This window comes from Catharus ustulatus, chromosome 1 (genome assembly GCF_009819885.2).
Source record: "Catharus ustulatus isolate bCatUst1 chromosome 1, bCatUst1.pri.v2, whole genome shotgun sequence".
Lineage (NCBI taxonomy): Eukaryota > Metazoa > Chordata > Aves > Passeriformes > Turdidae > Catharus > Catharus ustulatus.
Genome location: NC_046221.1, coordinates 108,457,703 through 108,481,369, shown reverse-complemented (window position 1 = coordinate 108,481,369; position 23,667 = coordinate 108,457,703). Strand labels below are relative to the sequence as shown.

The 23,667-nt window shown below is 36.6% G+C and overlaps 1 protein-coding gene across 7 annotated transcripts in view; it reads left to right on the top strand.

Annotated features, from left to right (window-relative positions):
* The window catches only part of PTPRM (protein tyrosine phosphatase receptor type M), a 447,605-nt gene that overhangs the window by 380,005 nt on the left and 43,933 nt on the right, over positions 1 to 23,667 (top strand). For all 7 annotated transcript variants that reach the window (XM_033068182.2, XM_033068164.2, XM_033068169.2 and 4 more), the window contains 3 exons: positions 6,180 to 6,267; positions 12,185 to 12,261; positions 15,022 to 15,058. In XM_033068182.2, the coding sequence (XP_032924073.1) occupies positions 6,180 to 6,267; positions 12,185 to 12,261; positions 15,022 to 15,058 (202 nt within the window). The remainder of the gene's footprint in view (positions 1 to 6,179; positions 6,268 to 12,184; positions 12,262 to 15,021; positions 15,059 to 23,667) is intronic.

Sequence of the window (23,667 nt, the reverse complement as noted above, 5' to 3'; positions counted from 1 at the left end):
GCAACTCCAGACTCTGTCATATATAGGACTGGGTAGGAAAAAAAACATGTTCTTGATTATCTTGTTCAAATGCTCTTAGGACTCTTCAGCATGGCTGGTACTCACAGCCTGCGATTCCAGAAGGTGTGCAACACCTTCACAGTTTTCACAGTGACAGACAAGTCCCTTTCACTTAAGTTACTTCTCTATTCTAGTGAGCTAGTGAGCTACTCTCTTGTCCCATAGTGTTAACTGAATTTCATGTGTATTTCCCTTTGCTACTGTCAACTAGAGCTAGCTCATGGTAAGTGGTGCAAGTACCTATGTCATTCATAGTACTATACTGAAGCAGTTTGATCATTTTAGTATGTTTTCCTTGTGCTGCTATAGGTTGATTAGACTGCCCAGTTGTCCAGGGAGTAGCAAAGCCTACGACTTTAAAAATACAAACATATTAGGAAATGCACTAACTGAAGGCACTGCCTCTGAAAAATGAGCACACCAATGCAATCACGGAATTAATACCAGATTTTGTCTTACCTGTGTGGTTTTAGTCCTTGTTTTGGAATGAGTGTTTAAGCATGCTGAAGTTAGTCAGTGGAGGAGGTAATAGTTCCCCTTCCATTTCAACTTTTAATGTAGACAGTGAGTATGGTGAGTATGATGTTTAGTGTCTCAAAAGACCAGAAGGACTTTAGCTTTCCTATTCTTCTCATGTGTAATGCAGGCTAACCTAAATTCACCTGAGAAAGAAAAGGCTGTTTCCTACCTCTGGCTATGCAAACCCTTGAGTGGATATTTCTGGGGTTTTTTACATCAGTTCAAGGAGGAACTACCACTGAAAGGAGCATTGGGAACAGTATCAGAGAGGTGCTGTATGTCAGACTATTCACTCTGTATCTGCTGTAAAACTGATCTGCATCTTCTATCTTGTAACACATAGAAAACCTTATGTAAACTATCAGCCTAATTTTTCCAGAAAAATCTGAACGCAACAAGGGGGGTTTACCAATAACATCAATATATTCTATTTGCAGCAGTCTTTATTGGGTTTTGGGGTTTTTTTCCTCTGTGTTCAGACTTAGGCTACAGTAACACACCAGTAAGTGCTTTATTGCTGCTGAAGGCAGTTTACATTGATTAGATAGATTTTCACATTGGCTCTTGCAACAGACACTTTTCAAGGGCAGGCACAGTAAAATGTTTTTTTAAATTCTATTATTTGAAAACCGGACATAATTCTCAATGATTGAAGGTGACAGAGAAGGAAAAGCTGGTAGTGAGTATATTCTCTAGTGGCAAGCTGTCATCCACAGATGCTCTCAGTGACCAAAGCAATGACTGAAGTATGAGGAGCTGCTTGCATACTGTGGGTTGTCATCAGTGAAATCATTTACCACTGCTCGCAAACACTTGGGGAGATCTATTACCTACAGGTGATGCATTTTCAATTATGAAAGCTTCCTTCAAAGTGACTAGCAGATTTCTTTTAATGCAACTTTCAGTGACCCTTTTTAATTCCTTAATAGCTTAAATACTGAGTAATCAAAAACCAGAATGTGATTATTTCAATTTTGTTAAAACAAAATAATGTTGTTAAGTCACAAGAACATCTTCACTTGCTAGATATTTAGTGGATTCTGAATACTGAAAATCCAGTGAATTAACAGATTTACTGCACTCACAGATCTTGCAGTGAGATGAGCCTGAAGATCCTTGTCCTCCAAACATTTATGGACTTGTTTAAATGTGTATTAACTAGAGTTCGTAATTACAAAGAGTCTAATGTGACCCTAGGATCTTAACTCAGACTTTCATGAATGCGTTTTTCTCATCTGTTATCTCACATATAAAATGGACACAGCATTAGTGTTAAACTAGTAATGAATCTTCACTATCAAATTCAGGGCATTTTAGGCATCTAATTTAGCTGTAACTCAAAGGGCTGTAGTAGAAATATAAGTTTCTTTTCCAGCTAATTGAGTTTAGACAAGAACCTCCATTAGAATCATTGTTAGTTGTCTAGTCTTGCTTAAAGTAGACAGTGTGCATAACTCTCTGCATGTAACTTAAAAACAAATCCAGGGGTATTTATAACTGGATAGGTCAAATTACCAATGTTGTTAAAATACATCATAATCTGGTTGTTTAGAAATAGCAATGGAAAATGAGTGTTGCCGGTGAAGAAACTCAGAGTCAGTAGAGAAAATCAGATATCATAAAGACTGATACATTTAAAAACAAATCCACAGGTCAAACTTAAGACTTACACAGTGCAAGAGCATTTCTTTGTACCTACAAATAATATTCTTGCTTATTAAGTAGGCAGAGATTTATGATATCCTTAACTTCTCATTTCTTTGCTTGTAAGAGCTTGCATTTTGTAAATGACATTGTAAGAGACTACACTGTTGTCACCTAGCAACTACGAAGTATTCTTTGAAAAAGTTGCTGCTTGGTTTTTGACTAATAATAAAATTAGTAATTCCACACTTTACATTTGTAGACCTTAAAGCACTTACAAAGATGCATTTTTTTTTTAAGTATCCTTATCTGGAAGTATGAAATCTAGCATAGAAAGCATGTTGGCAAAGATGACAATGAACAGAGATAGAAATTTTATTCTGGAGATCTCACCCTGTTCTCCACATTCTAGCCTCTTCAAATTGTACTTTTATATAGGTCCTTTCCAATATTTTTTTGCCTTATGAATTTAAATTAGGAAAGTGAATAATCTAAAAAAATCTGTATTTGCAATGATTATCTCCCCCTCTCATTTGAGATATGGCAGTTATTTTCTAGTCTGAGGGTCACAGTGAATAAGCCCTTGGCAAATATTTAATTTTTAATGGCAACCACTACAGTATTGAGTTAAAGCACACGAAAGTATCACATTCATCCTAAGATGATCCTCCTGCTGCATCGCTGACCAGTTTTCATGTTGCATATAAAGCAGTTCTCTGTAATTGATTTTTCTTCAGAAAGTGTTTTATCCTAATTATTGTAATATTTTCTACTAACAGAGTAGCAGTTGACATGCATACTGAAATACCTGTTGTAACAACAGCTGACTTGAAGAACATTTCATTTTTCAAGATCTCAGAGGCTGCGTAGCCATGGTTCTGTGTGATTTTTGAGTTGAAGAAATACTTACTTTAAATTATTTGAGAAATGTCCTATACTCTTTTTGGTTCTCTATTGCCCTTGCCAATCATTTGGTGGAGTGAAGCTGTTTGGGGGCCATATTTCTTCCTAACGGTCCACAATTTTAAGAAACTTCTAGGGATGAATTTAGAATGAGTAGCCGCTAAGATAATGTGTGGGCTGCTGTGCAGCAGCATCCCTGGAGAGTGATATGTCAAGAAAGAGATTTTAAAAAATTCCTGTAATGAAACGTGTATTTCTCACAAGTAAGGAAAGATCTTGACAGATCATCTGTTATGAAATATCTGCTCTGTTCTTTACCTGTGGGACAAATGAGATTTCTCCTTATAATACATTGTGGATTATCATTCTGTTGCAGTTTGTGTAATGGCAGCACACGGGGAATTTAGGAAATGACACTCCAGCTGTCTTTTACAATAACTGGGTTTTTTATGCTTTTGCACTGTAATACCTCTTCCTTCAAATTATCTTTGCTGTACTCTCTCACTGTAATACCAGTGTGCATCCCAAAATGAATTAAAAATAAAAATGGATGTCCATAAATTATGTCTTATTTTGCAGTGGTATGTTTTATTTGATTCACTAATTTGTTGATAACTCGAAGAAAAATAAATATCTGAAGTTCTTTTTCTGTAATACATTTTTAATAAAGAAAGTGAAGTCAGTAAGCAGTAACTGGAAATGTAAATCTGTTTCCTGGTCTTTGCTGTTGTGTAAGGTTTGATATGTATCTGTTTAAAAGAACAGTATTATCTGTGTTGCAGATAAATTGTTAGGAGATGGTTTGTCTGTAAGGCTCATTGAAGTTATCATTGTTTTCAGAAGTTCCAAACACTTGGGAGAAATAGAACTGGTACATTGCAGATGAGATGAATACAAGTTTCCAAAACCAGTACATTGCCCATTGTATTTCTTCCCTGAATTCAGAACCATCTAAATCTTTCCCAGTTGCCTCCAGAGAGTTACTTTACTTGATTGGTTTAAAGCAATTTTGTAAAAGTTCATTAGTGGGACAGAGAGAAGCAAGATGTCCCTTGGAGAGTATTTAGGACTTCCATATTTCAAGGTGTAGGCTCAGAAGCTGTGTCAGCAGGACTCTTTCTCTGTAACAGAACATGTCTGAATTAAACTCAACACCACTTGCTGGGTAGTGTCGTATGGATCAATTCTGTGCATTAGTCCCTAGGAGAAGGACTGTAAGAAAACTAGAATTTTCAGCAGTCTGCTTAGCTGTCTGAAATGCAAAATCCACATCAAATTTTAGATCAGATTAATTGTTACTTTGTTGTGCCTTCGGAGCTCTGCTGCTGATTGTTTACATCTCTACTTTTAACTATGTTTAACTTTTAATTAACTGTGTTTAATTGTTCATCACCCAGCGTTGTCTGAGAGTGTGAACTTTGCCCATGGAAAGTCATTCCTTATGCAGCTTGGTCAGGCTTACTAGAAAAGCAATTTCCATCCAGCCTGAGTTGAGAGTGCCTATCATTAGGTAATGATTGACGCCCTTCTGGCAAAGAGCCCAAAGCTGGAAATCATTTTAGGATTCACAGGGTTACACTTCTCTATCCTGGTAGCAATCAGCGTTTCTCAGAGCTGTGCCCAATGATGGTAGGTTATGATTAAGGAGAAATTTCTTTGTGTTACTGGGGTTTCGTAATTCCAGTTTCCAAACCATTAAAAATGATCTAAGGAAGTGTGGAGAGATGAAGGAAAAACAAATTGAAGCCAGTGACAAGGCTTCTGGTTTTCTTGAGTTACTATTTATAAACATTTTAGAAGTAGTCCATGTATTCCCAGGAATTTCTAGATCATAATTTGGAAACCGGCACTCTAGTAAACTTTGGAAAATAATACCCATTTTAAACACTTAATGCCCTTCTGTTTTATTGACTTCAGCTAGAGATCAAGGGTTTGGTTTGACTTTTAAACTCTTTGCTATTGAAAATAATTGTGATTTGTAAAACAACTCTTTTAAACTATTCAGAATGTGTTGGTATCTTGCAAGAGATACAAAATTCCCAGTGTTTTCCCTATTTAGAGTGGTACAAAAGATTTAATCTACTGATCATTCTAGTAAAAAGATAAAAAACATGAGTTAAGACTGGCCATAGTCATGATAGAATTCCAGTAGCTGACTTGGCAGCTAAGTATTTTTTTACAAGATTAATATTTAAATACAAGATTTTAAAATGTGTTTGCATTATATGACATAGATACAATGCATAAATTAAGAGATTGTGCAAATGCTCTTTTACTCTACAAAAAGCAAAGGATATATAAGTCATAACAACTTACTTGCTGCCCTTTTGGCAGCTTCTGTGTTTTATTAATGTAAAACTAAACTTTTAGCATCTTCAACTTTCTTATTTACATGAGATTTATTAGCTAAAGGACAGCAGTTCAGCGAATATGAGATTATATCTTTCACAAAAACACATTGATTTTATTCTCTGAGAAAATAATCATTGTGGTGGTGTTGTAAATTGTGCTTGAGAGAAAAAAAGATATTTGTGCTAGTTGAATCCATGTTTTTTTACATGCTTGTGTATGTTTTGATCCATTGTGTCATCTGCCAACAAGTAAATGAAACTTAGGGTGTGTCAGAAATAAAACATACCAGTACACTCTGTAATGTCTACACTCAAATACTGGAGCAGCTCCAACAGTGATGATGGAGCTCCTTCAGCTTCACGTGTGTGTATGAGAACTATACAGGGATTCTGGATAGCACAAGTGAAGGACTCTCAGTGTTGCAAGAAGGCAGATTTGGAAAGGTTTAATAGCACTTCACTTGCAAATAATTCTTCTTGTTATTACACAGATAATCTCATGTCACATTTTAAGTAACATCTGGAGCTATGCATAAATGGCATTTAAACAGGAGACTTGTATTTTTGCTCAATAAATGAATCAGTTAAATGACACTTCAACAACAATACCCACAAGTACTGTTTGCCTTTCTCTTTCATTTAGCCATAAGGTAACTGTTGCTGCATGCTTTTCTTAATGTCACTTTCTTTCCTGTTTTTTAGAGTTTCTTTGAAGGACAGTCTGCACCATGGGATTCAGCTAAGAAAGATGAGAACAGAATGAAAAACAGATATGGGAATATCATTGCATGTGAGTGTTGACGACATAATTGTGCACTTTGGTAACATCCCTTCAGATCTGGATAAGAATGACCACCAGCCTTGTGCTCACATCAAGCTTATATTCCTTTTCCCTAATTAAGAAGATAAAAATGAGGGGAAATGTTGCTTTTTTTTTTATTTTTTTTTTCTCCCTTGAGAAAACTGTCAGATTTAATGCATTTTCTCAACTGCCCTTCTGTATAACTTCCATTCTGTGATCAGCATTTGGCTAGTGGAGAATGACACTGTTAACCAGTACTCAGCTCTAACAGGTCCCAAACTGCTCCTGTCAGCTTAGCATAAGACTACCCATGGTCACATCAATACCTTGGTATTAGGTTCTGGGTGTTTAAAAACAGACAATACTGGTGGTTAAGTGTTCCACAATGACAGAGACAGCTATCCTGGCTTATGCTGGATAGACCCTAAGGAAAAAAGATATGTTTTACTTAAAAATGCCAGACTTAGTAAGGATTAGACATCCTGATAATCAAATGACTTGAGGAGATGATAATATGCTTTGGTGAGTGACTCCTAAATCTTGCATTATGAGAGTTCCAAAGCATTGTGACTAGAGATGTTGCACATGAACGGGGAAGCGGGAAATCTATCAAGTTCAGTAAAATTATATTATTTACACACTCTTCTTGTTCCACTTAAAGGTTAGTTCTCAGTGTGTATGTAGGAGATGATCCTTCCCCTGTTTTTTCATTTTAAAATCTAAATTTAAGATGTGGAGTGTATGTGTTTTTAACAGCCAGCCAGATAACCATGAGCAGGTATAAGCAGAGAAATAAGCAGCCATCATCTTGTTTTGTAAGCATGAAAATGAGGGGTGGTCTTCAAGGAGGGCTCATTTAATGATACTGCTGAATTCAGAAAGCATATAGAACCCCAGGTACATGAGACAGCAGGAAAGAGTAAGCCATGATGATTGTTTGAGCATTTGGAGGACCTGTGGGAGGATTATGTGGTGCATATTTGCACTAACTTCAGGACCTATCCTAGGTGCTTGTACCGGCACTTACCTGCCAGGGTTTCCTGATCAGTGAACCACATGGACTTGGCAGAGAGAAGGACAGGTCTTCTAGAGAAAGGGCTCGAAGATAGAGCCTATTTGAATCCTTCTGAATCACCACTCAGAGGTCCTCTCTGCAGTGCCTATGTAAGAGTCTGGAGAGAGGAGCTCCCAACTTAGTGACCTAAAGTAGTGATGTGAAGAGGGGCCAGCTGGGCTGAGACTGTCTGCAAAGAGAAAACAGCTCTGTATCTTGCTGCAGAATGAGAACTCAGAGGAAACACACATGGAGGCAGAGGCAAATTAAGCAAGAGATGCTCTGCCACATGGTTTTGAGTGGATGTGATAGTATAGCTACCTATTTTGGATGTGTACTGTGCTATATATTGAAAAACGAAATTAAATCTTCTAAGAAATGTGATTATCATGATGGGCTGCCGCATATGCAAAAGCAGATAAGTTAGCTAAATACAATTTTGCTTGTTTCCTTCCAAGCAATATTTAGCACGTAACAAACTTGTTATTTTGTGAGAATGTAAAAATACATTATATGAGTAACAGCTAATCATTTGAGTAAAAATATCAAAGGCGAAATTAAGAAATACAAAGTAGTTTTATGCTTACCTTTGCTTTGTGGATTTTTTTTTCCAATCCAAGACTATTACAATAGATCTTCTCTTGTAGCCAGGTTTAGTGTGTCACTCCCCTCTTTTAATGTCATGTTAGACACTGTCTTACACTTTGACTACCATTTGGTTAAAGAAAACTAGAAAACTGATAGTGCTTTATGTCTGAGGTAATCAAGTGATGAATAGCCAAGGGAGAACACATAAAAGATATTAGATACACAAATCAATGACAATTACAAGTGATACTGAAGGCTTTCCAAGAGGCCAGATATCACTCAGGACATTTAGATCTCTATTTACTTAAAATGTCCTCAGTATTTAGCAGAGGGAGAGAGTTGGATTGAGTTTTTATCAATAACACTTCCTGTTTATATGTCTGTGAAGACGAAGACAACTCAAGTGAAAATTAAGATTTACTAGAATTAAAAGGCAGTATCTTAAAAGAAAAGCTGAAACTGCCTATGGAGTGTCGTTCAGTTTGTCATTTGTTGTTGTTGAATACATGTATGCAAATGGAGTAGTTCACTTTTTAATTATTTTATATGTTTTTCTCTTGGATAAATTATTGTGTTTCTCAGAGTCTGAGGGTGCAATATGAATGGTCTACATTTGAAAATCTGTCCCAGATAATTGTATGAAGTGTATGCTTTAGCTTAAAAGCGTTTTAATAAATTGCCCTTTTATGCTGTGTTCAAACACTTAAAAGTACAGTGATTTACATGCCACTGACTAGGGGTACATGATAATAATGAAATGTATATTTTTTCTTCAAAGTATTTTTTCTATCCATTTACCCTCTTAGTTTTAATTTTTCCCAAGATACTACTGTTATGCTATTGCTTGTAGTCATTATTATTCTCGGAGGGAACTAAAACAATAGCACCAAGCATCCAGCATTGCAGGAGCTTGTCAGAATTGTAATATGCTTTATGTTACCCAAGTGATGTGCATTTAATTGGCTACAATCGTGCCCTACCCTCTGTATGACAGTGGCTACAAAAAGTTGAATCACGGTCGCATTCCGGTCACCCACAGAAAACATGTTCTTTCTTTACTGAACAAAGCACCTTTGTGTTTTTTCATTACAAACTAAACCAAACATGAACCTGCTAAATGAAAATCTTTTGTCACCTAAGAAAAATTATGTTTTTGCCATAACTGGGTGGGGTTAGGCATGGATTTTGGTAAAATTTATTCGGTTTTTCTCAGGAGAAATCTTGAGGGAATGGGAAGGGTTCTGTATTTATTTTTGCCTAACTCAATATTGACTAAATGAGAAGAGTGTATTGATCACAGCTTTTAAAAGCAGCTAAAGATTTTAGGTGAGACATTTATAAAAGGTTTGATTTGCAGAGAATTGGGAATGCATGTCCCAAGAAAGGGTCATGGGCTAGGCATGCTAATCAGCCAGGTGCTCAGGGGGCTTGTTAGAGATCACAGTCTGCAGGATGACATACACATGTTGTAGGTAACATGAGGCAAGAGAGAATTAAATGCTTGTATTCATTATCTATTACCATGTTCTACAAAGACGAATTTGTTCTAAGATAAATAATTTTCAAAGCTTAAGTGATCAGTGGAAAGTTAAATTTGTTCTCCTAATGGAAGGGTATCAAAATAACAGTGAGAAGGAAAAGAGAGTATTTAAAAGCTGCATGAATTGTCAAGAGCAGCTGAAGTATAAAGGAAAAAATATCTTAAAAATATGGAGAGTTAACCTAGAGAGTATTTAAAACTAAACACATGTGTTGAAGTATATGGCTTATGTACCTCTTAGTTTTAAATCTGCCTTACATAAGCACAGCCAAGACACAGTAACATTTCTTTGTGTTGACATAAGAATTGTTTTTCAATTTAACAAGTGTTGCGATGAAGTAAGGAGTTAACTTGAGCTCTCAAAGCAATAAAAAAGGGAGTCCCTCCAGTTCCAGCAAATAAATGGGTATTGAACAGTCCATTGCCTCCAGAATTCCCAGAAACTTAGCTGAGAATGCAGTACTAAAAAAGATTCACATGAGAAGATATGAAGATATATATGAAGTAACTTCTTTATTTTGCTTAATCCAAGGCAAGAATTATTGCAAGGAAAGTAGCAAAATAATGGAAATCTAAAGAAAAGATACTGCATATTACTCAATTGTATAAATCAGTCAAATAACAGGAAGTTACATTTTCAAGATGTTTCTTAGAGGGAAATCTAAGCTTGTTTTGTCCAATATGGAACTCATTTCTAGGCAGGTGATGAAATAGGGGTTTCAGTTATGTGTGGTGCCATTTCAGGTGACCTGGGACATCTGTGCAAGACCAGTGAATGTGGCACAGTACATATGAGAGACATGTTATTCCAGAAGGGCAAGTGAAAGCTAGGCAGCATATCCTGGTGGGTGTAGAAAGTGCCATGAGATGTTTTTTGCTTAGACAACTGTACCCTGCCCTCTTTAATTCAAGGAATGCGAAAGTGTAGATCTTTAGTAGCCTGGTTTGTCCTGTGAGAATGCCTGGCAACAATGTGAGAAATCATGAAACTGTGAATGAAGATATACCATGAGTCCAAGCAAGCTTGACTTCTGAGTCTGCTGACTTTAGCAGAAATTGGATCAGATCCCAAAACTGTAAAAGCAGCAGCCATGGCTGGAGCTTAGAAAGTTCCTTAGTATCTTTCTTAAGTAAGATGGATTTTTAGGATTAAGGGTCTGTGAGCCGAACCTCTGTTCTGAAGAAACTGATAAATAACTTAATTAAGCATAGAATAGCAAAGCACTTGGATAAGCATAACTTGGTAGAGTCAGACAAGCAGGGGTTATGTAATGGAAAGTCACAGCTCTATACATTTTTATTCTTGGAAAAGTGAAAAAGAAGCTGAAAAGGTTGACCTGATTAACATAACATTCAAATATTCCAACGTGTTTAAAAACCTCATTCTTCAAGACTGTTGAGTGAAATAATTCCAAGAAAATAGCAATATAAAACCTGTGTGGAACCTGGAGATGGAATTCTAATTCATTCTGATTTACTATGTTTGGGGGTATAGCACACCCTTTCTCTCTCCCAAGGGAATCCTGGGGAAATAAATGAGGCTCTGAGATCTCTGTTTCCTAAGACTTGGAGTAAGAGGAAGAGGTAAAGAATTTACCTCGACCAGTTTCTTTCTTGACTTGTAATTCTAAAACAACCTTATTTTAAGAAGCACTTGCCCTGTTCTTCCTCCACCATAATGTGGGCCAAAATTATGGTATTTATAATGAAGTTGGGTTTTTAAGCCACTTCATGTTCTTTCCTTTATTTATTTGTTATCTTTTAGGAATTTTAAAGCTTCAGAAATAGCTGTTCAGAACACAGGTGTCAAGTTTTGGGTGCTTTAATGATTATTTACATTTACAACAAAGCAATGACTGCCATGGAGGTTCTATTTCAGCTGCAAGTAATATTAGCTCAGCAGGCAGGCAGGAAAACAATCATATACAGGTATCTAATTAGCAAGAGTACCTTATAAACAAAGCAGCAATGAAGTGGCTGCTTACCATCTCTCCACCTTGAGATCCTACTCTCAAATTGTTTTATCTACAACTTGTGCAGCATTCTGAAAAAAACATTGGTTTTGGTTGCTTAGAACTATGAGAGTCAAGAGGAGCTTACAAAGATATGAGATTAATGAGATGAGATTGATGAGATTAATTAATGAGATTAATTCATGCCATGGTGTTTCAGATTGGAATTTAGAAAATAAAGTTGGAAGTGCTTTCACAGTCCTGGATAGATACAGATGACCAGAATGAGGCAAAATTCAGTGACAAAGCCATTGTATTACTGCATGGGTTTTGCTATTATTTTGTTTTACTTTCTCTCTTACTGAAAAGATAATGAGTTTCCTTCAAAAACTCTTGAGGTAGCAGTATGTCTTGAATGACTTCAGCTCCTTCTGAGTACTGGCAGAAGCATTTCTAAATGAGTAAATCTTTGACAACTTAATGTTATTTTATTGACAAAAGCGGGAGGGGTCAAGGCAAAAATCATAATTCTAATGGGTTTCACATTATAAGGTTTAAGAAATTCATACTGAAAACCAGAGGGGATTTGGAAAGCCTGTGAATTACTGAAATGAAAATTAAATGTAGGTACAGTTTTCATGCCCGACAAAATAAGCATGAACTTGCAATTGCTAAGGTTTTAGTTTGACTGCGAAGAAATATTTTGATTAGGCCTATGTTACTGAATATGTCTTTAATTACCTTTTTTCCTCTCCATTGTTCCCTTTTCAGATGATCATTCTCGAGTGAGATTGCAGCCTATTGAAGGAGAAACAAGTTCTGATTACATCAATGGGAACTATATCGATGTGCGTATCCTGATGTAGTCAACAGGCTTAATGTTGTGTTCAGTCAAAGAGGGAACTCTTATTATTCTCACATTATTCACAATTTCTAATAGATACCACAGCTAATAACAGCTGCTAACATTGTTTAGCACTGGAGAGTGCTATCTTTGGAAGCTAGGTGTGCCCTAAAGGGGAAAAAAAAGCCTCAAAGGTTTGTCAATCAGTCAATTAAATGAGTCATTTCCTCCAACTGCCACTAGACTGAAACCTTGCCAGGAACACTGTATGGCTACTTTCCCTGCTGGTGCTTATATGGGCTAGCAAAATGTTATTTTCACTTTCTGTCAACAGCTTGGCATCGTTCCACATTTAAAAGAAAGCTGTTTGCATATTAATGTGACAAAACTCTGTAATGCCTAATGCAGAGATTTGCAGTCTCTTGTCATCTCTGCACTTTTAAGTCGCCTTCAAAGTATATTCTGCAGCTGTTAACCAGTATTTCTAATGCAAGCAAGACATTTCATTAAATATGTAGGCTGTTTAATTATTGAAAGTGGCTTCTTTGTTCATTCTGCATCATGTTAACTTAATGTTTTACATTAGAATAAATTCTTTAAGAGACAAGGTGTTTTTGGTTGAAAGAATGAGCTCAAAAGTAGAATTGAAAATCATTAAAAATCCAATATTATTTATCTAAAGCCAGAAGTCTATGGATACCAAAGTTAGTAATTTTACTGTTTACATGGAGTGCTAGATGTTGGGCTAAGTAAAACAAGTGTTGCTTCATAGGAAACTGTGCCTGCTAAAAATTTCTTGTTCAGCAGTTGCATCTTTGAAAAATGGTGTCAGATTTTGTAGTTCAAATTTAATTACTAGTATGAAACAGGAATGTAACAGATTTTTTTTTTCTCAGAATGTGGAGGAACTAGAGCTATATATGAAAAGTAGGTACTTGAGTTGTAACAATATGAAATCTGAGGGAACTTTCTGAAGATATCTCTTGTTACTGATGTTTATAAGCACATTCAAGAATCATTAAACTAAGCTCAGATTTCTGGTCAGTCCCTTGCTGTTTGAAAGAATAGCACAGTCACCAAGCAGTGAAGGCACATACAGAAATATATTTATTTAGACGCCACACTAATCTCTGAAGGGAGCAATCTGTCATGAAAGGAAAGAGAGAATTCACACTGGGGACTTAGATTTGAATTTACTTTCACATTTTATGCACCATTCAGGATCGTTCTCATTTTAGGCTAGTAGTATGCTCATGTCAGATTTGGATCTTACTCTAAATGATGATGTGAAAAATAAAGATTTGGGTCATACAGTCTCCTAAAAAATGCTGATAATATCTGCATAGAAGCCTTTTTGTTTTCTTGCTTATGGAGTACACAAGGATGGAGAGAATGTGGCCCTAGGAGAAACAATGCCTGAGAACCAAAAAAGTCTTTTCCTCATCCTCAGCAGATGGCTTCATTGCAAAGCTTGGAGGACTGCAGGCGTCCTCCAAAGACAGCTCTGCCACAAAACACAGCATGTTTGTTTATAATCTTGCTACTCAGATTTTTGTTGGAAACACTGGTTTTTCTACTACAGAAGCAGCTTTAATTTTGCTCTGGCATGCAGTTATTACTAGAGTTGTCGTGCTGTCAGTATAACATGTTAAGAAGGAAATGGCACCATCATAGACACAATGGTTATGATGTATCTCCTCCCATGCATTTTTTTTTCACTGGGAAATGGAAGTGTTTGATCCCAGGCACTAAGGATTAGGTAACACATAGCAGGAAAAAAAACACACCCTGTGGCTCTCTGAACAGTTCTCAGTTCACAGACTTCCAGATTTGGCTTCAGTGTCGTGTAAAGAAATCAATTCTGTAATTCATGTTATTCTTTCTGTAATATTCAAAGTATCTTCTTTGATTCTTTCCCACCTTGTATCACTGCATTTCCCCTTGCTCTTTCACAAAGAAATTGCAATGGCATGCGTGCTACAGCCTTAAGTTCTTCCTGCTGGTGACTGACAATGCATCATAACCATTATTCAAATATTAACACTCTTCCAACTGAATTGATCAGCATACTGGTGCATGATCTAAACACTTGGTGACACTCCCATCACATCAGAAATTCAAATACTATCAAAATGCTATCATTACATTTTGGCAACCTGTTCCAAAGAATGCATAGAGTTGCTTGGCCAACGTGTGATTAAGTTACTCTTGTCATCAGAGTTGTATTATGTTCTTCTTGGAAAAGTATGTTCATACTAAATGATTTAATCAAAGAACTTACCCTCTTTTTTACTGTTGAGAAATAAAACATAAACAAACCACCATGGGCAGCAGGCTGAACACCGTGCCCTCCTGCCTTTCCCAGGCTGAATGCAAATCTGACATTTTTTTAACTTAAAAAAGGGATAGGCTTTGCAGTCAACAGCAATAGGTGAAGGTATATCTCAGACTATGAGCACCTGATGCCATTAACTGCAAGAGCTAGAGTGGATTTCATTTTCAGCAGAGCCAACAAGGGACTGAAAGAACATATTACTTCTGGCCCCTTAATGTACAAGGCTGCAACTTAAGTATTTTGCAGAAAACACATTTGCTTTTGTTTCCATTCTCACTTGCCCTTCCCCCCCTGAAAAGAACTTTTGCGTCTAATACATTATTTGTGCTGTTGTGACATTTACTGAATACTATCCTAAATGAAGTTTCACTTGTAGAAACATAGCCAAGGTGCAAATTGCTGATTTTTTTTCCTTTCAATTTATTCTAGGGTTATCATAGACCAAATCACTACATTGCTACACAAGGTAAGTTTATCACCCTTCTGCTTATGTGAGGCTAAGAGGTTTTGGTACTTGGATTGCAGTTTATTCTCTCTGACATGCATTCTTGCCACAGACAATATCCAGGGTAAAGTCAGATCAATCACTTCAGTAGGGGCTAGGAAACTGAATTACTACCAAATTTTCAGGTATTTCAAGTAAGCAGTCCTTTACCTTTGTGTTAAAACAGGTTATGAGTAAAAAAAGCAAAATGCATCCTTTTCCAAAGAAGTTACTCAGCATGATGTTACTCATGAAAAAAGAAATGAGTCATGGTAGAAATGTTTTGTACCTATTCAGAGAGACAACAATGTCATGAAAATGTATGTTCTCTTAACTGTTCAATGATAACTAGGCTCCAGGTCCTTAAAATACAAAACTCTTCAGGTAGCAAGTTTCAAAAGACATTTGAACACTGGCAGGAGGATTCATCACAGGGTTCTACAGGGACAGTTTTACAGGCTGTCATTTAAAAGCTTGCTCGAGAAAAAGAGCCTATTCTTTTATCAACATGCAAATTAATTTTCAATTTGTACTTGTCTTCAAAGACATAATTTGTGCATTCTGATGCAGTCCTTATTTATTTTTTTGGTCAAGTTCAGAGCTGGAACAAATGGGAAGAATGAGTCTTCTGTGACTACTTAGTCACAATATTGAACAATATGCCAATCTCCTGCCTGTGCTTGGATAGCGTGTGTGAAAATTTGATTGCTCCTCCACTGCTTGGAGGGAATCTTTTTTGTAATAGGTAGTCTGTGACAGAGCTTCCTGCATTTGCCCACAGATCTGAAAAATCTGAGCTCCACCCACAGATGTTTTTGCAACCTTTTAAGGGACCCAGCTGGAATACTGACTGTAATACGCTCTGGATAATCTTAACATGTGTTGGATTTAGAGGTCACGTAGTTTTTAATGGTTTTTTATCAAAGCAAATAAAACATTGACCATGTCAAATAAGGCATCTTGCTGTGATACAAGTTTTTAATTAAATATCCCATAGTCTGCTGCCTCCAGTCCCCACTTAAACCAGTGGAAGGTTTTGTATCTCTACCTTGCTATACCTCACCTCTCCAGTCTCAGATGTGGTGCTGCTTCATGTCAGATGTCAGTAGGGCAGGACACAGATGTTGTTTCCAGAACCACTTCACTAGTGCCAACATTACACTTTCAGACCAGAGTTTTATGCTTTCAGAATCTGTGATACTAGAATGTGAGCCATGTAAATGTGCTTCATCTTCCACTTCTGCTGCTCACTCATCACATCTCTTTGTCCAAAGTCTCTACAAACATGCCAGTGTCATGATTTCAGCCAGATAGGAAGACAGGAACAAAAATGCACATTTGATTTATTCCTTTTGGACTTTTACACACTCCTCGTCAAAGAAAAAATGGTTTGTTTAACATTTACCTAATGATGTTGCTGGTTTTTACTTTTAATTGAAACCTAAAATAAAAAGGTAAACAGTTATCCTTCAACTTGTACTTTTCAATAAGTTTTCATCAGGAACTTCAGCAGAAGATCTCCCAGGTATCTTTCTCTTAGGTTCCCACCTATAGCAAGTTTAAATACTGTTTTATCACAATGTTTATTATAATTGATCATCATTTTAATCACAGTCATCATAATACTTGAAAAGAAGATACCGAGCTTGAAGTTTGGTACTTTCAGGTCTTAAAACCATGTAATTGTGTGTGAATAATGTGCTGAAGGTCTGTTTACCAGCTCCTCCAACAAGTCCCAACAGTTTCTTTGACATGTTTTTTTCCTCTTATGGTGTCAAGAAGTACTTAGTCAAGAAAGAGAATAAGAGGAGTAGAAACTAATATTCTTCCAAGATGTAAAGGATATATAGCTGTAGCAGTTGTCAGTTTTGGGGGTGGGTCACATCAATGTCTTCTGTGCAGGTGCAGTTTAGTGTACATGGGGATGCCTAACCCCTCCCTCCCATGGTGGAATGAGTAAGAAACAGATTCTCTGAAGAATGTAAAATTAATTTTAAAATAAGCATGCAATTTACAGCAAGCTCAAAATTATCTGGCTGTGATGTTTTTGGGGGTTTACATCTTCAACATCTTGCTTTTTAAGGCCAGTTGGAAAACAAGTTCTAATCTCTAGTTTGTAGGAATGAAGAACACTGGTCTCAAAAGTTTGTGTGTTCTCTCTGGTTCTGTCTGTGGCCTGATGAAGAATCATGAGAAAGTTTCTTTTCCTTCCTCTATCTCAGCTTTCCCATCATGAGAATAGGGTTAAAAATACTCTTCTGTTTTTTATGGTTTTCTGCAACATCCCAGTAGGTAGAATTGTTTAAAGACTAGTTAGTGTTACTTTCCAGTAAGTCAGCTTCCTGACAGAGCACACTTCCAGTAAGATGCAGTCTGTGTCTTTTTGCAAAGGTGATAAAGTAACTGGGAGTAATCTCCGGAACTCTTTTAGGATTCTGTATTAACTATGAAAAAACACATTTGTTTCACGTGTCAGACTATACCTCCATATGTTCCAGGGAAGTGGTCACAGCACGAGCTTGCCAGAGTTCAAGGAGCGTTTTTGGGCACCACTCTCAGCACATGGTGGGATTCTTGGGCTGGCGTAAGCAGGGCCAGGAGTTGGATTTGATGATCTTTGTGAGTCCCGGGATATTCTATGGTTCTGTTCTATGTCAGCCTTACCAAAAAGCATGCCATGTGCCACAGCTTGCACTGTGGCCAGCGATGTTCATGCTCTGTTTTACAGCACACTTTCATTGGATATGTGCAAACACATCAGTGCAGCACAATAGTTAAGCTGCATGTTTAATTCCCTTGCTATCTACTTTTCATCAGTCTTTAAATAACTTTTCCCATCCTCCCTTTTCGCCTCCACAACAGCTTTCACAGGTGCACATGCCTATTGTTCTTTGAAGGAAAATATCATTATGTGAGTCAGTTTTAAATCTCTGAGGAGTTAGAATGATTGATATTTAATTTTCCTATGTTCTTAAGCTGCATTCAACATATCAAGTGTTAATGAGCAAATATAATTGTTTGAAGTGAAGAAGTGGCAAATTTAATCAGTTTGTAATGGACTACCAATCTGCTTTTAGCAGAGCTGGGAGTTGCCTAATCACCTGTTTATTGAAGTGTTACTGTCTTCCATACTAACCAGAGTCTGACATGCAGACTGGTAGCTTTCCACCTTGGCATTCATAGCATGCTGCTGCTACCTTGAATTAGGGGAAGAAACGTTTTTTAAAAGAATTTCTTAATGGAGGCTTTCTCAACTAAATATCAAAAATTGTTTTACTTCAGCTTTTAAGAGTAATACTTTCAGAGTGTGCAATTTGAATTACTAAATTAATAACAATTTTCCTTTATGTGATATGTATAATGGGAGTGGTAGACTGAATTTACAGCTAATAAAGACTTTTGGTGATCTGCTGTAATTGGCATCAACAGATGGGATCCGCACCTGAGTCACCATGATTAAAAAGAATCCCTCGTCAAAAGCCAGCATATTGGGTCATGCAGAAACCAGCAGGCTGGTGCAATTTAAAACTCATTATTTTGCTTTATATATCCCTAATTCCTATGGATATAATTCTTCTTTTTATAGGAGAATATTGAGCTCTTGTATTATCTGTCCAATTTACTGGCAGCTAAAGGTTGTTTTTTTCTGGGCGTTACATAATCAATTAATTTTAACCTGGTCCTTCCATGACAGCATTAGGTTGAATGTCTGTACAGTGCTTATTCTTACACACAGTGCTGGATGTTCTGACTACTGCATGACTTCTGATCTAGCATGTTGATTGTTTTTGTTTCTGAATTGGTTACTGAGCAGGAAAAAAATAATTTTATTTGTATTTATTTGTTCTGTGTCTCCTGAAGCTCAGGTAGTAGCGTGTTTTAGCTAGTCTCTATCAAGGGATGCTTCCTCCTTCACAGCACCCCCAGTTGTAAAGGATGAGTGACAAATGAATGTTAACACAGTTCTACAGTATCACTCATGGCCATTTTCACCAGGGCTGGTTTTCAAGCAGGTCAGTCATGTGAAACAGCAGATTACTCACATGCAGGTTGCATGTCTTTATATATAAAGTATGTTCTTTTGTGCATCTCGGACTTTTGAATACTCCCCACAGTTCAGATTGACTCTGCTTGCTGCTGCATGCAGAGCAGCTGGATCTGAGATGTTTTGTGGAAATACTTCAGAGCATGTCTTAATGACTGTAAAAAGTTACTGCTGAAAATAAAACAGTTTTAGATACAATGGCACAGTGTAGCCTTTCAACCTCCTTTTTTCCCTCGATATCCAGTTGTAAAGCAGATGCAAAATTGCTTTCTGTATTGCTTATTATGGAGACAGACATCAAGTCAAGTTTCAGTCAGGAGGAGGTTTTAGGTATAAGTTAGAAACTTTTGAAAATAAATATTTACAAGGAAAATGTTTACAGTCTTCACTACCAACAGCATAAACTTGCCTCTCTAATAACCCCTTTCATATTCCTTCTCTTTTCTGCAAAATACTTGTCTTTCTTCCACGCACAACTCTGTGTGCTATGTGAACATTTTAATAAGGGTTTTCAGAAACAAAAACACATTTTCTTTCAAACTGAAACTTCCCTTTTAGGCATCTGAAGCAGAAATAGTGCATTGAATAACAATACTCTTAACTTCCTTGGCATGTTTTTTTGTTTTTATGTCGCAAAAAGTTGTCACAAGTACAGCAGTGTGGATGCTCCACACTTCTCTTTACAAAGAAACTTTTGCTTCAATGGTTTTAGCCTTCAGATGAATAATAACATGTGAAATTACTTCAGGGAGAATTGAATAAGAGTAAGGCAAAATAGTTGTCCACAATTTTTCAGTTTCATAGATGCTGTCATTTTTTGCAGGATATGGGACTGAGAACAGCCAGGTTGTTTTCCTGATATATATACAAAGTGATTGAATTCTATGTACCTGTATTAATCTTGAAGATCCAACTGTGTTTGATGCTGTTCTTTACTTCTTAATCTTCAAAACGTTAAAAAGGTGGTTGAAGCCATCTGTCTTCAGCCAGAGAGATGAGCCCCTTCTAAGCCCCCCTTTCACAAGACGAGGCTTTATAGAACCAAGTTCACCTGTTTTGCAATAACGGTGACAAATGACAAAGAAGTTACTTTTTGTCCCTACCCAAACACATACAGAAGTAATAGACCCTTTACCTGTGAATGTGACATCTACAGGTAGTGTTGTGAAGCCATATGGTAAATTCAGCTGAGCTCACTTGCTACCATTACCCACCAAAGACTCCTGATAAGGATTATGTTTGAGTAGCTGATAAAAATTAATACTTTTACTGGTGTTGAGGACCAAAAGAAACAGTGTGTACCAAAAACTGGTGACCATCAGCTTTTTACAAGTTACAACTTTATGGCAAGTGAGAATACCAGAGTTCCTCTCTGCCTCTTCCTTTGTAATAGGAGGGTTTAGTGCTAACTGCCAGAACAGCTGTCTATCACCATTTCCATGATTTCTGTATTTTTCTGTCTTTGTCATAATCAGCCATGTGGTAGTTTTGTTTGTGCAGGGAATGAGCCACCCCATTCAGGTGGAAGGCTGTAAATGCAGAGCTAGCATGGTTTTCTGATACAAGGTTGATTCAGGCTTGTTGCAGTGTTTCATTTCCCTGGATCTTTGTGTACAGACCAAGTGAAACAGGAGCAGTGTTAGAAAACTGCTGATAGATTCATTGCTAGGTGAAGGCACTTTGCTAGGTGAAGGCACTTGGATTTTTCACGTGTGGGGCTACATTTTGCATGTAATACATGCTCACCTTTCATACACCTTTGGAAATTCTCTGAAAGTACAAACAAGCTCTATATATTATGTAAACAATTATTTTGTATTTATTTACCAATAGAAATTCTGAAATCCCATGCAGGCTGTTCTTTCACTTGCTTGTGAAACAAGTTTGAGAAAATGATTGTCAAAGCCACAGAGGAAGAAAAAGTAATTCTTCCTATCCTCTTCCCCACATAGACTGAGCTGCAGTAAATCAGACGTGAAGAACTGCAGAGCATATATAGATCTCTGCCTCAGTGACAAGATCTTGGTTTGATTTCTGTGTTATAAAACTCAGACTAGAAAAATTACAACAGATCTTTGCATATCAGAAAAAAAATAAGTAAAAGAAATGAGAATCTGCATTAAATAATTAGAGGCAAATAAGGCAAAAGAAAATGTTTCTTGATTGTAATGTAGAAAACAGAATATTGTGTGAAAAGTAATATATTTGTCCTCTTTAAAAATATGTAACTTAAAACATATTCTGCAAACAGGGAAGTTGTCATTTTTCTGAAACTCAAGAGCTGAGCACACTGTCCTTGTGAACCAAACACTTTCAGAAAAGAACATTTTAAAGGTGACCATCTATTAGTGTTGCTCTGACTACCAATTGCTTATATTATGCACTAGAATCCATTTTTTGTTCAAGGAAAATGTATACAGCATCAGCTATAGAAATTCACCTCCATGTCTGTATTTTAGAGGAAGGAAAATTATGAATAGCTGTTGTGTGATGAGAAGTTTTCCATCTTTGACAAAAAAATCAGTCATAAATTGGGCTTGGTGGGGAGGATACCTAGCACCTTTGACAGAGTCCTGTTAACCCACCTGTTCATCAGTGAAGCCTAGTGCTAAAGCAGAAAAGAGGCAGAGAAATGCAGTTCATCAGAAAAATCACAAAATCAGAGCATCTTTTTTTCTGTGAAGTTTATTTACCAGATGGTCTTCAGCAGTCTGGAGGAAGAAAGCTTTTGGTCTTCTTATCTGCTAGCCAAAAAAAAAGTAGTGTAGCAAATTTACAAAACATAATGTATTTCAGAAACAAATATATCCAGAAACAAACAAGGCTGGGGTATTTTGGGGTTTTTTTGCAGTTTTGGAGAGGTTGGGTTTTTTTGGGGGGGGTTGGGGTTTGTTTGTTTGTGGGTTTTTTGTTTGGGAGTTTTAGGAGCTTTTAGTTTGGTTAGTTTGGTTTGGGTTTTTGTTTTGTTGGTTTGGGTTTTTCTGTTGTTGTTGGGTTTTTTTGTCTTGTGACCATATCCAAATCTTTGGAATCTTTTGTCTTTTCTCTCTGATATATCCTTTGGTGGCAACTGAAATCTTTATATTGATATGACCACCAATGCACATGACAGTCCAGGTCATTTTGAAGCACTGCCTTTGAAAGCAAGAAAAGATACATGCTTACTGGATTAATTTCTTTCCCTGTCCCTCTGTATTCTACCATGCAGTTGCATATTCAGATGTAGACTGTGGAGATTCCCTCTCCTGCTTCTAAATCTTATTCTATTGTAAGCATGTTCATGTACTGTGTCTATACTAAGCACAAATACAGTTGTCATGTTAGAATGGCTTTCCTTGTTTTACAAATACTGCAGTCTCACATAAAATATATTGAAAAAGCAGAATTAAAAGGTTAACATTGTCCTTTCCTACTTGAAGTAGTAAAAATACCCAGGTGGTCCCCAAAAATAACAACAAATAATAGTGCTGAGTTTTTGGTTACACAGATTTGATTTTTAATCATAATTATCTTAAGATTGAAAAGAAAAATGTCCAATACACGTTTATTTTAATGACTTTTGTACATATCTTGATCTGACCAATTTTTGTTTGCTGCTGACTGTTTCTGTGAGGAAGAAATAAATGTACTGATTTTCTCTACCTTTAAATATAAAAATACACTGTGAGTGATACATCTCACTCATGAGATACTCATCAGGACAATAAACTATCACAGAAGTTTTTTCTAGCATTTTTACTTAGGCTTTAATGTAGACTAAATTATCTTGTTTGTTCATCTAGGTAAAGTGTTCATGTTAATGCACTTAAACTCCCAGTAAAAGTTTAAAAATACAGCATATGAATATCTTACTCACATGGATGAGCAACATTCCTTCACAATAAGGTCCTTGGGGAAAAATAAAAGAAACGAGTAGCCAAAATGAACTCATATTTTTGAGCTAGAGAATAGTGATGATTTTATTACAATCTGATGCTTATGATTGACTCAACATGGAAACAGAAAGTAGAAATGCAAAAGACTAATTAGGTTCTTTTGTCCATTCCCTAAGGAACCTTCTACTGAAGGGGATAAAATGATCTTAAACTTCTCATCCATCATCAAAATTGATTCTGCATTACAAGTTGATATGAAGAACCCAGTCCAACAAGTCAATTACTTAAGATTTTTGTTTTGGAAATGCTAGATGCAGCATGTTTTTTACAAAAGGAAAAAAAATCTTTATATGTTAGTCTTTCCAAGCTCAGATGAGCTATTTAGAATGAGTGATTAATAGGTATTCATATTTCCATGATGCAAATCACGCTTATTGACAAGATTGCACAGATTAGAAACAAAAACAGCTTTCTTTGTGGAAAACACTGATTCAGCAACTGAAACTTTCTGTTGGACTACTCTCACAGAGGCAGCTCAGGTTTGAACCATGATCTCAAGCCTCCTGGATTAACCCTTCAGTCAGAACTGTGATCTCAGGTGGAGAGCCAATACGTCTCACTGCTGTTCCATCTGAATGTGTTCATACCTGTACCTCAGGATCCCACACGAA